Raw genomic sequence first — 20950 nt, 5'->3', positions numbered from 1 at the left:
AATTTTGACTATGTATTATTATTTTTATATATTTTTTACCTTTGTACTGACCAACTGGGATCAGGTATCTAAAATTACTCATTTGTTGTTTGCTATTTTTTCGAGTACTCCGGCATCTCCTTCTCACTATTGAATTTTCTTTCATCCATTTTTTTTTTTTTTTATTGGTGGTGGTGTGGTGGTGGTGTGGTGGTGGTGTGGTGGTGGTGTGGTGGTGGTGGTGAAAAGAATAGTTCATCTGTAGCAGATTGTTTGTAATTATGCTACAGTAAGTTATTCGTTTTTTGTCTTCAGACTATACAGTGGAAAACTCCTATATGGAAGAGAAGGAAGAGGCTTGTTTGGCATTGAGAGAGCTGGCTCTGCACACAGGGTGAGTATTGATTTGTTTTCCATATCGTGAACAAAATCAGTGGTATGCACCTTCCAGCAGTGTAAGAAACTAACTGCACATTATCAAAAACAAAAATAGCAGTTCTCGCTATGCATATATATTTCCTGTCTGTTTTTGAGAAATTTAAATGGAAAAAACCATGACAATTTGCACTTGACGTACTACTCTTGTGTTAGTAACATCCATAAACAACCTAGAATAAAAAATTTTTGAGCTTTAGAATCCAGTTACAGGGTGGGCCAGACTCAATTAGGCGCTAATACGACCTTTCACAGAGAAAAGGTGAAGGTATTTAGAGTTGCCGATTGAGTGCGGGGTATTTAGAGTTGCCGATTGAGTGCAGCATCTTGAGTTGATAGACAGCACCACCGAGGTCCTGCTGTCCTCAGATTCATATTCTTGAGGAAAAAACCTCGTTTCACAAAGTGCCTAGCATCCAGAGCACATTGGTCTATCGATTATTCATATGGTTTTAAAATGCATCACTGTTGGTTTTTGAACATTTTTTTTACACATTCTAACTTGATTTCCGAGTGAATCGTAAGTTGATTTTTGAATGCGCGCATAGTGTAAGTGATGTCTCTGCCAGGGGAATCCCTGTCGCATCTAGAAATAAACTTTCCCGCAGACGAAAGGGGACAGGCTATACTAGCTGAGTGGAATAAGGCTGAACAGGTGAAACCCAATCACTGTTAATGAGGTTGACTGGGTTTGTGAATGATCAGCATTGTTGTTATTAGCCGGCCGCGGTGGTCTCGCGGTTCTAGGCGCTCAGTCGGGAACCGCGCGACTGCTACGGTCGCAGGTTCGAATCCTGCCTCGGGCATGGATGTGTGTGATGCCCTTAGGTTAGTTAGGTTTAAGTAGTTCTAAGTTCTAGGGGACTGACGACCACGGATGTTAAGTCCCATAGTGCTCAGAGCCATTTTTGTTGTTATTACTAGCGAAATCCATAGATTCAGACAACAAGAATGGAAATAAATGACTAACAGGAATAACAGGTAAGAAAGATAATGTTTTCTTCTCGTTGGATCCAAGAAAATGAAATGTTGACAGAATTTTTGGCCAGGCCGCTACACTAGTAAGGGTCAGTTGTACAGTTCTGTTCTGGAAGTAGCATGGGAAATGCATTGTACGAATACATAATAATGTCTAACCAGAGAATAATCGTGGATAACTAAACTTGAGGTAGGGTTAGTGAAGTTAACCAGAGAATAAGTCTTGACACTGGAAGGAATAGTTACAGAATTGGTGATAAGATTGTTTGTTAGAACGAGGAAGGAGATGAAACGGGGGACGTGACACAATTATGGAAGAATATGAAGATTCCAAATTTATATAAAAATTCCATGCTACTACTTCTAGGTCTCATGCTTGAGAAGCTGGGAATGTATGAATGAACTACGAAACTATTTCCTAACATAAAGCTTTTATTTCATTTTATCTAACAGACAGTGAGAAAATACACATAATCAGATGGAGAAACCACACCAGTCTTGGATACTATTTGTATTAACAGCTTTTTCAGTATTAGAGAATGGCATCTCATTTTTTCATGTAGCAAAAAATTTGACAAACTTTGATGAGGTGATAGATTCTTTCCCACAAAGGAAAGCATACAATGTAAAGCTGCAGCAAGATTGGAGAGGAAAAAAATGTCAGGACTTAAGGATTGAAGAAATGTGTACTGTCATGCTTGTCTATTGTCTTTACTGGTTCTACGTACCCTATAGTTAATTTTGTGTCACACAAAACAGCAAGTTATTAGCTAATAGGCAATAGAGAGTGCAAATGTTCTGAAGAGTTCTTGTTCCCCTTGTTAGAAATAATCCCATCCAATATTAATTAAGAGTTGGTTTTAAGAGGGGCAGGATGTCAAACCAGCCAACTGGAGCAGGAGAAGCACAACAGGACATCTTAATTTCCACTGTCCTGAATATAGTTTGATGACATCCATTAAAAAATATTACATGTTTGAATTCCACAGAACGGAACACAATGTGTGACAAACAATGCTGTGTGAAGAGGTGTGGCACTGTAATTTGGCACACTTAAGACCAAATAACATGTCTTACATTTCCTCGAACACTCATGTTTTGTGTGTCACTGTCTTCAGAAAGATGTGCACTACAAAATGAACACTTTTTTAAAAAGTCAATTTTTTAAATTTTTGGTGTCACACCTCAAACGCCCAGGTGAGGGGAGGGGGGCAGGGGCTCCATAGATCAGGGGCTCATGCACAGAGCAGTCAGAGTTGTAGTGGGGAGGTGGGTAGTCTCCAAGTGACCCGTGTTTACGTTTAGTGATTTTGGCGTATCCTCTTCATTTATTTCTCTCACGTTAAATGAAAACAAAATGGATTTCTGTGGCTGGGAGCTATCAAATGAATTAAAGTACATTCACATAATTACAGAGGGCTAAAATGTTATTAGTTTCCGCTTTTATTTTATTTCCACCTTTCTGACTGTCAAGCATTAATCGCCTTGAAGAAAAATGAAGTTATTTTTGTTGGTTTGATAAAGAAATTTGGTTTTTATTAACCTTTTACGCCAAGGCAATCAATTTATTTGAAATGAACTGTTTAATTCCTCACTATTGGCCGTTTTCAAGTGTTTAGAGTGCACGTTTTAATCTTCTAGCATGTGTGGCATTATGGCATAATAAAGAACCAAACATGAGATAATACAGTACTGGTACTCCAAGAAAATTTACATCAGAATCTGGACATACAAATGTGCACTTTATGCCGAATTATGCATTTCAGTATCGTTCATGAAATTCTGATGCTTGTTTCTTTTATGACATAGTGTAAGAACTTCAAATGTTTTACACGTACGAACATGCGGAATTTGTGTGTCATCGTAGCTGCGCAAGCGTGGTGATGCCTATTACCTGGCGCTCTCTGGCAACTGCTGAAACGAACATGTTTCTAACAAGTCGCAGGAAAATATTGCGAATGGTTGCTTGAAAAGTGTTACTTTTAACATAAATTTCCTTTTATGCAAGATGAACTATGTGAGAGAATGTGTGATGAATTTCTTTATCACAGAGCGTTTGACTCTCATTTAAAAATCAACTCTTTGAGGACGACCATTTAGAAGATTTTGAACCCAAATCAGACATTCATGTCATTGTTAAAATCCCCCTGCAGGTCTGGGGGTTAGAATAGGCGAGCCAATTGGGGAAGGGCGCCTTACAAGGTGCATCGTGTCCATTGTGCATTGAGATCCTTAGCCCACTTATTAGTAGTCACATTGCAGTCCTGCCCATTCTCCATCTCTTGGGCGAGGACATCTTCCTGGGTGCATGCGTTTTCCACCATGCACTTTGCAGTGTTGATTTCTGTGCCGATGATGACCATGGCCTTCTTTTGCACCTGATATCCAGCACAGTAGCCAGTCCGTTGTGGTGGGGCTGCCATGCGCAGTGTTGCTTCTAGACCTCTGACCCCACAGGGATCACTCTGCTGATGCCTGTGCGGTTAACTCCCCATGTATGCCAAGGGGTAGATGCCCATCCCTCTGGGGCATTGGGAACGCCGTCAATGGCCATCCTGCCAGGTGGCCTTTGCTGCAGCTGGGTAGCACCGTGGGGAGGGCCCGTGGTCAGAGTGGGTGGCATCAGAGTGGATGACAGTCCATCTATTGCTGGTGGTGAAACACCACCAGTCTCCATAAGCGATCACAAGCGCAATTCACCGCACACAAGTACAACTCCAAATTGTTCCCCTCCCTGGCCACACCGTGGGAGGAACGTCAGGCTTACGATGGCAGCGGATCTTATTCGCCCCGGTACCTTGTATGTTAGAGAGCTGATGGGGAATCTTTCATGACGATGAAGCCTGAGTTTTTTGTTGAGCATTTAGAGGACACGTTTGGGGAGGTGGAGGGTTTGTCCAATATGAGATCTGGGTCAGTCTTCATCAAAACAGCATCCTCTGCCCAGTCACTGCCATTACTCACTTGTGACAAGCTGGGGATGTTTCTGTAACCATCACGCCCCATAAGAGCTTAAATATAGTCCAGGGTATAATATTTCACAGATACCTTCTTTTGCAGTCTGACGATGAGCTGCGCACCAATTTAGAGCGCCGAGGTGTATATTTCGTCCAGCGTGTCCACCGGGGTCTGAAGAATAATCATGTTGCCACCAGTGCCCTCATCTTGGCCTTTGAGGGTGATACACTGCCCGAGGTGGTCAAGGTGATGGACTACCGGTGTGATGTAAAGCCCTATATCCCTCCCCCGATGCGGTGCTTTAAGTGCTGGAAGTTCGGCCATGTCTTCCTGCTGTACTTCCAGCATCACATGCCGAGATTGCGGATGCCCATCACATCCCGATACTCCATGTGCCCGCCTCCCATCTGTGTCAACTGTGGAGAGCACCATTGCCTTGCTCACCTGACTGCAGGATTCTCCAAAAGAAAGGAAAATCATGGAGTACAAGGCCCTGGACAGACTGACCTGTACTGAGGCTAAGAGAAAATTTGAACGCCTGCGTCCTGTGCGTATGACATCGTCTTACGCCGCCGCTACAACAGTTCTGGCACCATCAGCTCCACCAACCCAGCTCACCTCTGAGTCGGAAGACTGGAAGACTACACCTGCCCTCTTGATGATGGGGGGGCATTTCCCTCCCTGTTGCTCCTGCACCACCTACTTCAGGAGCAACATCCCCCAAACCATTGGGGACGTCCGTCCCCACTTATAAGCTGGAGAAGCGTAAGTCGTCTTTGGCTTATCTCGCTAGGAAGGGGCCCCTTGGGTCACTTCCTTCCCAGGTTTCTTCTAGTGGGAAAGAAGACACCTGCAAGTGGCTGATGAGCCCAAAAGCAGCTGGTCGTAGGGCTTCATGCTCGTCCTCAGTCACTGAGCCAGTGAAGTCCGCCCAGCCAGGAAACCAAAGGAGCATAGAGAGAAATCCAAAGAGAAAACCCCTAAGACCTAGGAAATTGCAGTGGCACCCACCCCACTGCTACCTACAATCCCTGCGGCTGAGGATGGAGTGGAGATTTTGGCGTCTGTTGAGGACCTAGATCTCGCTAGACCCTCACACACAATGGACATAAACTGCTCAGGCAATAAATTGGTGGCAGCAGGTGACCCTGAGATGTAAACTGCCTCATTGTTTCATGCCTTCCCAGTCTCACAATGTCATCCACCAGTGGAATTGTGACGGCTTTTTCCACCGCCTGGCTGAGCTACGGCAACTGTAAAGTTTCACACCTGCTATCTGCATTGCCCACTAGGAAACCTGGTTCCCAGCAATGCGAACCCCTGCCCTCTGCAGCTATAAGGGATATTACAGGAACCGTAGCGACTATAATAGTGTGTTGGATGGAGTTTGTGTTTATGTCCTAAACTCAGTCTGTAGTTAACCTATGCCCCTTCAAACCCCTCTTGAAGCTGTGGCTGTCAGGATAAGGACGACGCAGGAAATAACTGTCTGCAATGTATATCTTCCTCCAGATGGTGCAGTACCCCTGAATGTATTAGCTGCACTGATTGATCAACTCCCTAAACCTTTCCTACTTCTGGGAGATTTTAATGCCCACAACCCCTTGTGTGGTGGTACCATGCTTACTGGCCGAGGCAGAGATTTCGAAACTTTGTCGCAATTCGACCTCTGCATCTTTAATGCTGGGGCGGCCACACATTTCAGTGTGGGTCATGGTAGTTACTCTGCCAATGATTTATCAATTTGCAGGCCAGGACTTCTCCCATCTATCCACTGGAGAGCACACGACGACTTATGTGGTAGTGACCACTTCCTCATCTTCCTGTCACTGCCCAGCATCAGGCACACGGACGCCTGACCAGATGGGTTTTGAACAAGGCAGACTGGGGAACTTTCACCTCTGCTGTCACTGCTGAATCTCCCCCCACATGGTAACATCAGTGTGATGGTTGAGTGGGTGACTATCATAATTGTTTCTGTAGCAGAAAATGCAAGCCCTCGCTCTTTAGGGTGCCCGAGGCGTAAGGCAGTACCTTGGCGGTCGCCAGAAGTTGCTGAAGCAATTAAGGAGTGTCAGCGAGTTCTACAGCGGCATAAGCAACACCCTTCCCTGGAATACCTTATAGCCTTTAAATGGCTTCCTGCCCGCATTCACCAACTTTCCAAACAATGGAAGGAGGAGTGTCGGGAGGGATAAGTCTCCACCATTGGGTGCTACACGTCACCTTCCCAAGTCTGAGCAAAGATCAAATGTCTTTACGGGTACCAGGCCCCAACAGCTGTGCCCGGTGTTACTATAAATGGTGAGTTATGTACCAACGCAAACGCGATTGCCGAGCACTTTGCTCAAGCTTCTGTGTCGGAGAATGGCCCTCCAGCCTTTTGCACATGCAAACAGCAGCTGGAAGGGAACGTCCTCTCATTCAGTACATGCTGCAGTGAATCCTATAACGCCCCATTTACAGAGTGGGAGCTCCTCAGTCCCCTTGCACATTGCCCCGACACAACTCGTGGGCCTGATCGCATCCACGGCGAGATGATTAAACATCTCTCATCTGACTACAAGCGACATCTCCTTGTCATCTTCAACTGGCTCTGGTGTGATGCCGTCTTTCCATCGCAATGATGGGAGAGCAGCATTGTTCTGGTGCTCAAACCCGATAAAAACCCACTTGATGTGAGTAGCTATCGGCCCGTCAGCCTCATCAACATTCTCTGTAAGCTGCTGGAACGTACGATATGTCAGCGGTTGGGTTGAGTCCTGGAGTCATGAGGCTTGCTGGCTCCATATTAGGGGGGGCTTCCACCAGGATCGCAATACCACTGATAATCTTGTGTCCGTAGTGTCTGCCAGCCAAACAGCCTTTTCCAGGCAGCAACACCTGATTGCCATCGTTTTTGACTTGGGTAAAGCATACGACACAAGTTGGCGACATCATGTCCTTGCCACATTGTACGAGTGGGGTCTCCACGTACCACTCCAGATTTTTATCCAAAACTTCCTGTCCCTCTGTACTTTCTGTGTCCAAATTGGTGACTCCCATAGTTCCATCCGTATCCAGGAGAATGGAGTCCCACAGGGCTCTGTATTGAGTCTCTCTCTATTTTTAGTGGCCATTAACGGTCTAGCAGCAGCTGTCGGGCTCTCTCTCTCACCTTCTCTGTATGCAGATGACTTCTGCATTTCGTACTGCAGCTCCAGTACTGTTGTTGCTGAGAGGTGCTTCCAGGGAGCTATCCACAAGGTGCAGTCATGGGCTCTAGCCCACGGCTTCCAGTTTTCTTCCACAAAGTTTTGTGTCATGCACTTCTGTCGGTGTTGTACTGTTCATCCGGAACCCACACTTTACCTTAAAGACGATCCACTCACTGTAGTCGAGACATATCAATTCCTAGGACTAGTTTTTGACGCTCGATTGACTTGGCTCCCTCATCTTAGTCATCTTAAGCATAAGTGTTGGCAGCACCTCAATGCCCTTTGTTGCCTGAGCAACACCAATTGGGGGTGCAGATCGCTTTACACTGCTGCAGTTCTACAGAGCCATTGTCCAATCCTGAATTGACTATGGGAGAGTGTTTTATGGTTCGGCAGCGCCTTCAGCGTTGCATTTACTCAACCCTGTGCACCACTGTGGGGTTAGATTAATGACAGGAGCTTTTAGGGCGAGTCCGGTGACGAGTGTACTGCTGGAGGCTGGTGTCCCTCCATTGCAGATCAGATATGCGCAACTGCTAGCAAGGTACATAGCACACAATTATAGTTCCCTGAGCATCCGAATTACCATCGCCTTTTCCCGCCCGTGGCAGTCCATCTCCTGCATCGGCGGCCCAGATTGGGGCTAACAATTGCGGTTCACATGCGGTCCCTTCTCTCCGAACTGGAGTGCTTCCCTTTACCACCTCTACTTGCGGTCCATTCTCGTACGCCTCCATGGTGTACGCCTCGGCTGCAGCTTCGTCTGGACCTTTTGCATGGCCCTAATGACTCCGTTAACCCCACTGCTCTCCGCTGTCACTTCCTCTCGATTCTTGACTTGTTCCAGGGCTCTTAGAGCTGGCGGCCATATCTCGTGCTCTTGAGTACATCTGCTCATGCCCTGGCAGAGTCATTTCTCCTGTGTACTGACTCATTGAGTAGCCCACAAGCTATCGACCAGTGCTACCCTCGCCACCCTCTGGTAGCTTCCATTCAGGAGCCCATCTATGCCCTGGAACAGTCTCGCCATTCCGTGGTGTTTGTATGGACCCCAGGACACATCGGAATCCCCGGCAATGAACTTGCCAACAGGCTGGCCAGCAGGTGACGCGGAAACCGCTTCTGGGGATTGGCATCTCCGAAGCTGACCTGCATTTTTTCTTACACCGCAGGGTTTTCCGGCTTTGCGAGATGGAATGGCATAACAGCACGCACAACAAACTGTGTCACTAAGGAGACTTGAATGTGTGGAAGTCTTCCATGCAGGCCCCTCGCAGGGAATCGGTTGTCCTCTGCCGCCTCCGCATTGGCCATCCGTGGCTAACGCGTGGTTACCTACTCCATTCCGAGGACCCTCTACAGTGTTGCTGTGGCTCCCAAATGACAGTTGTCCAACCCTTGGTGGACTGCCCACTTTTAGCCACTCTGCAGCATCCTGCGGTGAAAATGCCTCCACAACAGTTTTAGTTTTACGTTTTATCTGTGAGAGTGGGTTTTGTATTTCTGTGTAGGTTTTTTAGCACAGTCCTTTGTTCCTCTGTGTCCTCCACCCTAGTGCTTTTAGGGTGGAGCTTTTAATGTGTTGCAGAGTGGCTGGCTTTCCCTTTTTATTATCGTGGTTGCCCAGCCACTGTAATTTACTTTCATGTTTTACTCTCCTTTGCCTTCGTACTTGTGGCTTTTCCGTTCTTTCCATCTTGTGTTATATGTTCCGTCTGTTTTATTCTAAGACTTGAGCCATTGTTTTATTAGGAACAAGGGACCGATTACCTTGTAGTTTGGTCCCTTCTCCCGCCTTTAAACCAACCAACCAACCATTGTTAAAAATTTTACTGGCACATTTGTGTGATTTATCTTAAAGTATTACATGCCCAAAAAAAAATCAACATTACATGGGAAAGCTTAGCTTCTCTTGCAGCTTATTAATCTTGAAGACCAATATTATCTGTGAAAGCTTTTTTTCTTGTAGCAACACGGTGTATATTAATTTAAACCATTAACTTTTTCGTATTTGTGTGTTTGTGCTACTTAACAATGACGTTGCTATTGGTTGACATCATCACGTGTCCTATGCTCGGAGTATCTGCTGTCATCGGCTGGTGAGAGCACACATGACATGAGCTATGACTGTCTTACAAAAGCACATTGCAATCTAGATTTTAGTGCTTCAGAAAGTAACATGCGGTGTTTGGTGTAATTCAAATGTATACTTCCATACACGAAAATATGCAATGTATATGTTGGTGCACATCAAAGATCTTTCCAAAATCTCTATCTCCCCCCCCCCCTCTCTCTCTATCTCCCCCCCCCCCTCTCTCTCTATCTCCCCCCCCCCCCCTCTCTCTCTATCTCCCCCCCCCCCTCTCTCTCTCTTCCCCCCCTTTCAAGTGCTGGGAAGCTCTGTGCTACGTAGATCAGATTAGATTTACATTCATTCCAATTGACCTGTAGTGATGAGGTCCTCTAGGATGTGAACATGTCACAAGAACAACACACATGACAAATCCAGAATGAGATTTTCACTCTGCAGCGGAGTGTGCGCTGATATGAAACTTCCTGGCAGATTAAAACTGTGTGCCCGACCGAGACTCGAACTCGGGACCTTTGCCTTTCGCGGGCAAGTGCTCTACCATCTGAGCTACCGAAGCACGACTCACGCCCGGTACTCACAGCTTTACTTCTGCCAGTACCTCGTCTCCTACCTTCCAAACTTTACAGAAGCTCTTCTGCGAACCTTGCAGAACTAGCACTCCTGAAAGAAAGGATATTGCGGAGACATGGCTTAGCCACAGCCTGGGGGATGTTTCCAGAATGAGATTTTCACTCTGCAGCGGAGTGTGCGCTGATATGAAACTTCCTGGCAGATTAAAACTGTGTGCCCGACCGAGACTCGAACTCGGGACCTTTGCCTTTCGCGGGCAAGTGCTCTACCATCTGAGCTACCGAAGCACGACTCACGCCCGGTACTCACAGCTTTACTTCTGCCAGTACCTCGTCTCCTACCTTCCAAACTTTACAGAAGCTCTTCTGCGAACCTTGCAGAACTAGCACTCCTGAAAGAAAGGATATTGCGGAGACATGGCTTAGCCACAGCCTGGGGGATGTTTCCAGAATGAGATTTTCACTCTGCAGCGGAGTGTGCGCTGATATGAACCTTCCTGGCAGATTAAAACTGTGTGCCCGACCGAGACTCGAACTCGGGACCTTTGCCTTTCGCGGGCAAGTGCTCTACCATCTGAGCTACCGAAGCACGACTCACGCCCGGTACTCACAGCTTTACTTCTGCCAGTACCTCGTCTCCTACCTTCCAAACTTTACAGAAGCTCTTCTGCGAACCTTGCAGAACTAGCACTCCTGAAAGAAAGGATATTGCGGAGACATGGCTTAGCCACAGCCTGGGGGATGTTTCCAGAATGAGATTTTCACTCTGCAGCGGAGTGTGCGCTGATATGAAACTTCCTGGCAGATTAAAACTGTGTGCCCGACCGAGACTCGAACTCGGGACCTTTGCCTTTCGCGGGCAAGTGCTCTACCATCTGAGCTACCGAAGCACGACTCACGCCCGGTACTCACAGCTTTACTTCTGCCAGTACCTCGTCTCCTACCTTCCAAACTTTACAGAAGCTCTTCTGCGAACCTTGCAGAACTAGCACTCCTGAAAGAAAGGATATTGCGGAGACATGGCTTAGCCACAGCCTGGGGGATGTTTCCAGAATGAGATTTTCACTCTGCAGCGGAGTGTGCGCTGATATGAAACTTCCTGGCAGATTAAAACTGTGTGCCCGACCGAGACTCGAACTCGGGACCTTTGCCTTTCGCGGGCAAGTGCTCTACCATCTGAGCTGCCGAAGCACGACTCACGCCCGGTACTCACAGCTTTACTTCTGCCAGTACCTCGTCTCCTACCTTCCAAACTTTAGATGGCTAAGCCATGTCTCCGCAATATCCTTTCTTTCAGGAGTGCTAGTTCTGCAAGGTTCGCAGAAGAGCTTCTGTAAAGTTTGGAAGGTAGGAGACGAGGTACTGGCAGAAGTAAAGCTGTGAGTACCGGGCGTGAGTCGTGCTTCGGTAGCTCAGATGGTAGAGCACTTGCCCGCGAAAGGCAAAGGTCCCGAGTTCGAGTCTCGGTCGGGCACACAGTTTTAATCTGCCAGGAAGTTTCATATCAGCGCACACTCCGCTGCAGAGTGAAAATCTCATTCTGGAAACATCCCCCAGGCTGTGGCTAAGCCATGTCTCCGCAATATCCTTTCTTTCAGGAGTGCTAGTTCTGCAAGGTTCGCAGAAGAGCTTCTGTAAAGTTTGGAAGGTAGGAGACGAGGTACTGGCAGAAGTAAAGCTGTGAGTACCGGGCGTGAGTCGTGCTTCGGTAGCTCAGATGGTAGAGCACTTGCCCGCGAAAGGCAAAGGTCCCGAGTTCGAGTCTCGGTCGGGCACACAGTTTTAATCTGCCAGGAAGTTTCATATCAGCGCACACTCCGCTGCAGAGTGAAAATCTCATTCTGGAAACATCCCCCAGGCTGTGGCTAAGCCATGTCTCCGCAATATCCTTTCTTTCAGGAGTGCTAGTTCTGCAAGGTTCGCAGAAGAGCTTCTGTAAAGTTTGGAAGGTAGGAGACGAGGTACTGGCAGAAGTAAAGCTGTGAGTACCGGGCGTGAGTCGTGCTTCGGTAGCTCAGATGGTAGAGCACTTGCCCGCGAAAGGCAAAGGTCCCGAGTTCGAGTCTCGGTCGGGCACACAGTTTTAATCTGCCAGGAAGTTTCATATCAGCGCACACTCCGCTGCAGAGTGAAAATCTCATTCTGGAAACATCCCCCAGGCTGTGGCTAAGCCATGTCTCCGCAATATCCTTTCTTTCAGGAGTGCTAGTTCTGCAAGGTTCGCAGAAGAGCTTCTGTAAAGTTTGGAAGGTAGGAGACGAGGTACTGGCAGAAGTAAAGCTGTGAGTACCGGGCGTGAGTCGTGCTTCGGTAGCTCAGATGGTAGAGCACTTGCCCGCGAAAGGCAAAGGTCCCGAGTTCGAGTCTCGGTCGGGCACACAGTTTTAATCTGCCAGGAAGTTTCATATCAGCGCACACTCCGCTGCAGAGTGAAAATCTCATTCTGGAAACATCCCCCAGGCTGTGGCTAAGCCATGTCTCCGCAATATCCTTTCTTTCAGGAGTGCTAGTTCTGCAAGGTTCGCAGAAGAGCTTCTGTAAAGTTTGGAAGGTAGGAGACGAGGTACTGGCAGAAGTAAAGCTGTGAGTACCGGGCGTGAGTCGTGCTTCGGTAGCTCAGATGGTAGAGCACTTGCCCGCGAAAGGCAAAGGTCCCGAGTTCGAGTCTCGGTCGGGCACACAGTTTTAATCTGCCAGGAAGTTTCATATCAGCGCACACTCCGCTGCAGAGTGAAAATCTCATTCTGGAAACATCCCCCAGGCTGTGGCTAAGCCATGTCTCCGCAATATCCTTTCTTTCAGGAGTGCTAGTTCTGCAAGGTTCGCAGAAGAGCTTCTGTAAAGTTTGGAAGGTAGGAGACGAGGTACTGGCAGAAGTAAAGCTGTGAGTACCGGGCGTGAGTCGTGCTTCGGTAGCTCAGATGGTAGAGCACTTGCCCGCGAAAGGCAAAGGTCCCGAGTTCGAGTCTCGGTCGGGCACACAGTTTTAATCTGCCAGGAAGTTTCATATCAGCGCACACTCCGCTGCAGAGTGAAAATCTCATTCTGGAAACATCCCCCAGGCTGTGGCTAAGCCATGTCTCCGCAATATCCTTTCTTTCAGGAGTGCTAGTTCTGCAAGGTTCGCAGAAGAGCTTCTGTAAAGTTTGGAAGGTAGGAGACGAGGTACTGGCAGAAGTAAAGCTGTGAGTACCGGGCGTGAGTCGTGCTTCGGTAGCTCAGATGGTAGAGCACTTGCCCGCGAAAGGCAAAGGTCCCGAGTTCGAGTCTCGGTCGGGCACACAGTTTTAATCTGCCAGGAAGTTTCATATCAGCGCACACTCCGCTGCAGAGTGAAAATCTCATTCTGGAAACATCCCCCAGGCTGTGGCTAAGCCATGTCTCCGCAATATCCTTTCTTTCAGGAGTGCTAGTTCTGCAAGGTTCGCAGAAGAGCTTCTGTAAAGTTTGGAAGGTAGGAGACGAGGTACTGGCAGAAGTAAAGCTGTGAGTACCGGGCGTGAGTCGTGCTTCGGTAGCTCAGATGGTAGAGCACTTGCCCGCGAAAGGCAAAGGTCCCGAGTTCGAGTCTCGGTCGGGCACACAGTTTTAATCTGCCAGGAAGTTTCATATCAGCGCACACTCCGCTGCAGAGTGAAAATCTCATTCTGGAAACATCCCCCAGGCTGTGGCTAAGCCATGTCTCCGCAATATCCTTTCTTTCAGGAGTGCTAGTTCTGCAAGGTTCGCAGAAGAGCTTCTGTAAAGTTTGGAAGGTAGGAGACGAGGTACTGGCAGAAGTAAAGCTGTGAGTACCGGGCGTGAGTCGTGCTTCGGTAGCTCAGATGGTAGAGCACTTGCCCGCGAAAGGCAAAGGTCCCGAGTTCGAGTCTCGGTCGGGCACACAGTTTTAATCTGCCAGGAAGTTTCATATCAGCGCACACTCCGCTGCAGAGTGAAAATCTCATTCTGGAAACATCCCCCAGGCTGTGGCTAAGCCATGTCTCCGCAATATCCTTTCTTTCAGGAGTGCTAGTTCTGCAAGGTTCGCAGAAGAGCTTCTGTAAAGTTTGGAAGGTAGGAGACGAGGTACTGGCAGAAGTAAAGCTGTGAGTACCGGGCGTGAGTCGTGCTTCGGTAGCTCAGATGGTAGAGCACTTGCCCGCGAAAGGCAAAGGTCCCGAGTTCGAGTCTCGGTCGGGCACACAGTTTTAATCTGCCAGGAAGTTTCATATCAGCGCACACTCCGCTGCAGAGTGAAAATCTCATTCTGGAAACATCCCCCAGGCTGTGGCTAAGCCATGTCTCCGCAATATCCTTTCTTTCAGGAGTGCTAGTTCTGCAAGGTTCGCAGAAGAGCTTCTGTAAAGTTTGGAAGGTAGGAGACGAGGTACTGGCAGAAGTAAAGCTGTGAGTACCGGGCGTGAGTCGTGCTTCGGTAGCTCAGATGGTAGAGCACTTGCCCGCGAAAGGCAAAGGTCCCGAGTTCGAGTCTCGGTCGGGCACACAGTTTTAATCTGCCAGGAAGTTTCATATCAGCGCACACTCCGCTGCAGAGTGAAAATCTCATTCTGGAAACATCCCCCAGGCTGTGGCTAAGCCATGTCTCCGCAATATCCTTTCTTTCAGGAGTGCTAGTTCTGCAAGGTTCGCAGAAGAGCTTCTGTAAAGTTTGGAAGGTAGGAGACGAGGTACTGGCAGAAGTAAAGCTGTGAGTACCGGGCGTGAGTCGTGCTTCGGTAGCTCAGATGGTAGAGCACTTGCCCGCGAAAGGCAAAGGTCCCGAGTTCGAGTCTCGGTCGGGCACACAGTTTTAATCTGCCAGGAAGTTTCATATCAGCGCACACTCCGCTGCAGAGTGAAAATCTCATTCTGGAAACATCCCCCAGGCTGTGGCTAAGCCATGTCTCCGCAATATCCTTTCTTTCAGGAGTGCTAGTTCTGCAAGGTTCGCAGAAGAGCTTCTGTAAAGTTTGGAAGGTAGGAGACGAGGTACTGGCAGAAGTAAAGCTGTGAGTACCGGGCGTGAGTCGTGCTTCGGTAGCTCAGATGGTAGAGCACTTGCCCGCAAAAGGCAAAGGTCCCGAGTTCGAGTCTCGGTCGGGCACACAGTTTTAATCTGCCAGGAAGTTTCATATCAGCGCACACTCCGCTGCAGAGTGAAAATCTCATTCTGGAAACATCCCCCAGGCTGTGGCTAAGCCATGTCTCCGCAATATCCTTTCTTTCAGGAGTGCTAGTTCTGCAAGGTTCGCAGAAGAGCTTCTGTAAAGTTTGGAAGGTAGGAGACGAGGTACTGGCAGAAGTAAAGCTGTGAGTACCGGGCGTGAGTCGTGCTTCGGTAGCTCAGATGGTAGAGCACTTGCCCGCGAAAGGCAAAGGTCCCGAGTTCGAGTCTCGGTCGGGCACACAGTTTTAATCTGCCAGGAAGTTTCATATCAGCGCACACTCCGCTGCAGAGTGAAAATCTCATTCTGGAAACATCCCCCAGGCTGTGGCTAAGCCATGTCTCCGCAATATCCTTTCTTTCAGGAGTGCTAGTTCTGCAAGGTTCGCAGAAGAGCTTCTGTAAAGTTTGGAAGGTAGGAGACGAGGTACTGGCAGAAGTAAAGCTGTGAGTACCGGGCGTGAGTCGTGCTTCGGTAGCTCAGATGGTAGAGCACTTGCCCGCGAAAGGCAAAGGTCCCGAGTTCGAGTCTCGGTCGGGCACACAGTTTTAATCTGCCAGGAAGTTTCATATCAGCGCACACTCCGCTGCAGAGTGAAAATCTCATTCTGGAAACATCCCCCAGGCTGTGGCTAAGCCATGTCTCCGCAATATCCTTTCTTTCAGGAGTGCTAGTTCTGCAAGGTTCGCAGAAGAGCTTCTGTAAAGTTTGGAAGGTAGGAGACGAGGTACTGGCAGAAGTAAAGCTGTGAGTACCGGGCGTGAGTCGTGCTTCGGTAGCTCAGATGGTAGAGCACTTGCCCGCGAAAGGCAAAGGTCCCGAGTTCGAGTCTCGGTCGGGCACACAGTTTTAATCTGCCAGGAAGTTTCACACATGACAAATATTTACAACTCAAATAAATAAACTTATCTATATAATATGAGTAGGAGTTGTCCACCAATAAGTCCTTTAGGCCTCTCTTAAACTGAATTTCATTGGTTGTTAAGCTTTTTATGGCTGCTGGCAAGTTATAAATGTGTGTTCCTGAATAATGCACACCTTTTTTTACAAGACTAACTGACTTTAAATCCTTGTGAAGATTATTCTTATTTCTAGTATTGATCCCATGAATTAAGCTTTTGGTTTGAAAAAATGATATATTTTTAATGACAAATTTCATTAAGGAATAAATGTATTGGGAAGCAGTAGTTAGTATCCCTAGTTCCCTAAACAGGCTTCTGCAGAATGTTCTTGAGTTCACACCACATAAAACTCTTACTGCACGTTTTTGTGCCTGGAAAACTTTAGCTTGGCTTGATGAATTACCCCAGAAAAGAATCCCATATGACATTATGGAATGAAAGTAAGCATAGTATGCCAGCTTTTTCATTTTTATATCCCCTATGTCTGACACAATTCGCATTGCAGATAGAGATTTGTTGAAACGCTTCAGCATTTTTGTGATGTGCTGCTCCCACTTGAATTTATTATCAAGCTGTAATCCCAAGAATTTAACACTGTCCATTTCTTCTATATGCTTGTCATCATATGTTAGGCATATACTCGTTGGACACCCCTTACAAGTTCTGAACTGCACGTAGTGTTTTTTTTTTTTTTCAAAGTTTAGTGACAAAGAATTGGCTAGGAACCAGTGATTAATGTTCACAAATATTGTATTAGCTGACTTTTCTAAGACTACACTTGATTTGCTATTTATTGCAATGTTTATATCATCGCAAACAAAACGAACTTGGCTTATGGTAACGTTACTGGTGAAAGGTCATTGATATACACAAGAAAAAGGGCCCTAAAATTGAACCTTGTGGGACCCCACATGTAATTAGTTCCCAGCTGGATGATGCCTGATAGCTTGATACATGCCTCTTTCCTAATAACACCCTTTGTTTCCTGCCAGAGATACAAGATTTGAACCATTTTACAGCATTTCCTGTTACCCTATAATATTCTAATTTACTTAAAAGCATATTGATTCATAGTAAAATGCCTTTGACAGATCACAAAATATACGAGTTGCCTGCAATTTTTTGTCTAGTGAATTTAGCACATTTTCACTGTAAGTATAGGTAGTCTTCTCAATATCAGAACCCTTAAGAAATCCGAACTGTGGCCTTGACAGTATGATATTTGAGATAAGATGGTTACAAAGTCAATTGTACATTACTTTTTCTAAAATTTTTGAGAATGCTGGCAAAAGTGAAATTGGACTGAAATTTGATGCTATTTCTTTATCTCCCTTCTTAAACAGTGGCTTAACTTCAGCATATTTCAACCATTCAGGAAATATTCCACTGATAAACAACTGGTTACACAGATAGCTTAGTGTATAAAACCATAAAGGATTGATAAGTTTTACAGTTACGAGGAAAAGTATACTATCACTTAACACAGAAAAGCTGTATTTTCTCCTGGGAAAAAGTGTCTTTTTAACCGGGAAAAATCTGGGAATTTTTGTTCCTTGTCCGCGTGTACACCCTGAATGTACATTAAAATATCTGCACATGTTCTGTGCTCAGATTTGGTTATCATAAATGCCTGTTCTGCTTTAGGTTACAGAGACATGCTTCAGTATTGAAGGTATCTCCCCTCTTTTAAACAGAGAGCTGTAAGGCTTAAATACAAATGCTAGATCAGTCCTCAACGTGAGCATTTCTGTTTCTCAAGCTGAATGGACCGTGTTGAAATTAGTACAATTTAGCCAAACAGTCTGTGTGTACTCTAACTCTAGAAAGGACTAGTTCGAAAGGTAGCAAAATTCTGTCATGTTTATGTGCCTTTAGATGACTCTGCTACTTGGTGGGTGATATTTACCGCTAAATTACATCACACAAGGACTTTCCATCGACAGGCTCAATGTTTTTGCATTTTTACTAACTTGTTTTGTTTTTTACATATGTAAGCATTGCTTTAATGCAATAAATGTTGGATAAAAGTATGGTTCAGCTGACTATCATAACATGATACAACTTAAATTTTTGTTTAGTCCTGCTTTCCTGCCGCACCTTGAAGGCTGTTTTGAAGAGGTTTACAAGCTGCTAAATTACCCTCAGGATGATATCCGCAAAGCAGCGATTGAAACACTTTCACAGTTCTGCATCAACTTCTCAAAGATAGATACACCAGCAGGAAAAGCAGGTACTGCTACCATTGGTAAACCAATCTGTGTTTCGAATGTCACTTGTATTTGATTCACTTACGTCATTATCAAATTCAAATTAGAGTAATAATATTATGTATACAGTACCTTCATATTTTGTACAGTTGCATGAAATAAAATCACTTCATATCCATTAAGTGGGAACAAGAAGAAAATTATGATTGATTTAAATTTAACTTTTAGTTTTTTAAAGGTCTTAACATAATTTGTTATGGAATTGTTTCAGCTTTGATGAAAGCATTATCCATGTTCGTTCCTAAGTGTGCTGAACTAATTCGCATGGATGAAGAAAGGGAAGTAGTAACAACTGCCCTCGAAGCGTATACTGAGTTATTGAAGGAAGTAAAGCACCCTGTTCTGGAAGGGGAAGGGCATAAAGATGCCATAATTAATTGCATACAGGATGTTATGACTTTCAAGGTTGGTTACTTACATTGTATATCTGAAAAATTTTGGATCCATTAACAAGTTTGTATGTGTGCAAATTTTCCAGATTTCAGTCCTAGTAGTTCTTACTGTCACAAAGCACTTCCTCATGTAGCTTACTGCCTGTTGGTGAAATAGACATTCTAGCTGAAATTTCTGTTCATGAAAAGTACGAAGCGTTCCCTAACCCATTCAAGACTGTCAATCACTTGATGGCGTAAATAAAACCTATGTCACAGCATTCCATTTGCATAATAAAGAGGCCCACACAACACATTTTTTGATCGACATCATAATTTCTCAAAAATGCTTACCTGAATTTCTAGGTGTCACTTTCACTCACATTCTCATTTAAACAGCACTGTATGAAACTGTCAAAGAAACCTTGCACAATAGTAAAGCTTCTCCACAAAATAACTGGAAAAAATTGTGGAGCAAATACGCACATGCTATTCACTGCTCCAATTTAATGTGTGCTTGACTGCTGAATACTGTGCCCCTGCGTGGGGAAAAAAGCACATGTACAACCAAGACACACATTTCTGAATAAGACCATGAAGATGTTACTGCCACTGTCACACACACACACACACACACACACACACACACACACACACACACAGCTTTTGCCTGCTGCATCCGGTATTATTCCTCCACATCTCAGACGATCTGCCAAGGTGCAAGTTCTTAAGTAGACAGTTCCAGAAAAACTCATTTTTAAGTAGCACTTACCAGAATCCACCAGGTTTACACTGAAGGTACACAAGATAGATTGGGCTGATTTTTCAGGTCACAGAAATTTTTGACTTCACCAAGGAGTGTAATGAACACTGAAATGAACATCCCTCCCAGAACATTCATCCAATTCAAAATCCAGTGATGCTCTCAAACAGTGAAGACTTATCTGCATTTGAGTGGCACGAGGAGGGTGTGGCCACATCTTAAATAAAATGGTTATAAAAGTGCTGCATCTGACTGGTGCAGAGCAATAGAAAAGATGTTATAAAGAGCTTCCCACTCTATTGTTTTAAAGTTGGTTTGAAAGATTTGAATGAAGTGACAGTGTCATTTAAATTAATTGTGCATATGTATGCATATCTTAAGTTATAATTTTTTACAGCATACATTTTGCGTGCCTCTTTCCAATGCTGTCAGTTGCTAATTTTGTTTCCTTGCTGTTACCTGAAAGTAGTGGTTATTATAGTTGAGAACAAGGTCAAAGTAGGAATAAAATGTTTTCTAACTTACTCAGTAAATCACCGCTCTTAGTAAGTATTGAGAGCTGATACTCTTATTTAAGTGTTTATCTGAGCACCAATTTCTTTTTGGTGAATATCTGTCAAATGTATGTAAATTGCTAAGTTCTGTGTGGAATATTTTAAACCTCCTTGGGCAAGCTTGACAAATATGTAAAGCCTGTGATACACAGCTGTATGTGCATAGTGAGGAGCATTTACTCACAGTGGCTGTGTGTAGCAAACTCGTAACATTTCAGACTAAAAGTATGGAATGTTAAGCTGCACTGAGAGAATTCCTTAAACTACTTGAACAGTTGCATCTTGGGAATTCTGTGTAGTGTGGACATTTGTATTTCAGCTGTTGAGATTTATTAGTACTGATCTTTAGAAACTTAAGCTATCAACTTTAAATAAATATTATGGAATGGAGGTAATGTCAAGATATATCTGGATTAAAAATGATTATGGTTGGCATTATTCCTAGAATTCCTGAGCAATTTTTTAAATCTTACAAATCTGTCAACTTTTGCACTTGCAAGCAAAGAACTCATTTTTTGGATAATGAGTCCAGCAATATTTTATGGAAAGAGGAGTGGTGTTATCGCTCATGGGGTTGTTGGAGAGTGACGACGGTCGCATGAGTGCCTCTTCTAGTTCTATCACTAAGGAAGGGGAACCAATTGGATAAGAAGGCCAAAAAAGGCTTGAAGCTGATCATTCATAAATTATTCTTTTCCACAGAGTTCATGGGAGTAGTGGATCTTTTAGTCACCAATT

The 20950-nt window shown here is 45.4% G+C and overlaps 1 protein-coding gene across 1 annotated transcript in view; it reads left to right on the top strand.

The window, feature by feature from the left end:
• LOC126480685 (importin-4-like) overlaps positions 1-20950 on the top strand; it is a 110248-nt gene that overhangs the window by 73465 nt on the left and 15833 nt on the right. The window contains exons 12-14 of the mRNA XM_050103914.1: positions 295-373; positions 18336-18487; positions 18736-18929. Of these exons, the coding sequence (XP_049959871.1) occupies positions 295-373; positions 18336-18487; positions 18736-18929 (425 nt within the window). The remainder of the gene's footprint in view (positions 1-294; positions 374-18335; positions 18488-18735; positions 18930-20950) is intronic.

The sequence above is a fragment of the Schistocerca serialis genome, chromosome 5 (assembly GCF_023864345.2).
Source record: "Schistocerca serialis cubense isolate TAMUIC-IGC-003099 chromosome 5, iqSchSeri2.2, whole genome shotgun sequence".
Lineage (NCBI taxonomy): Eukaryota > Metazoa > Arthropoda > Insecta > Orthoptera > Acrididae > Schistocerca > Schistocerca serialis.
The sequence above is the reverse complement of the archived record's forward strand: the minus strand, read 5'-3'. Positions and strand labels throughout refer to the sequence as shown.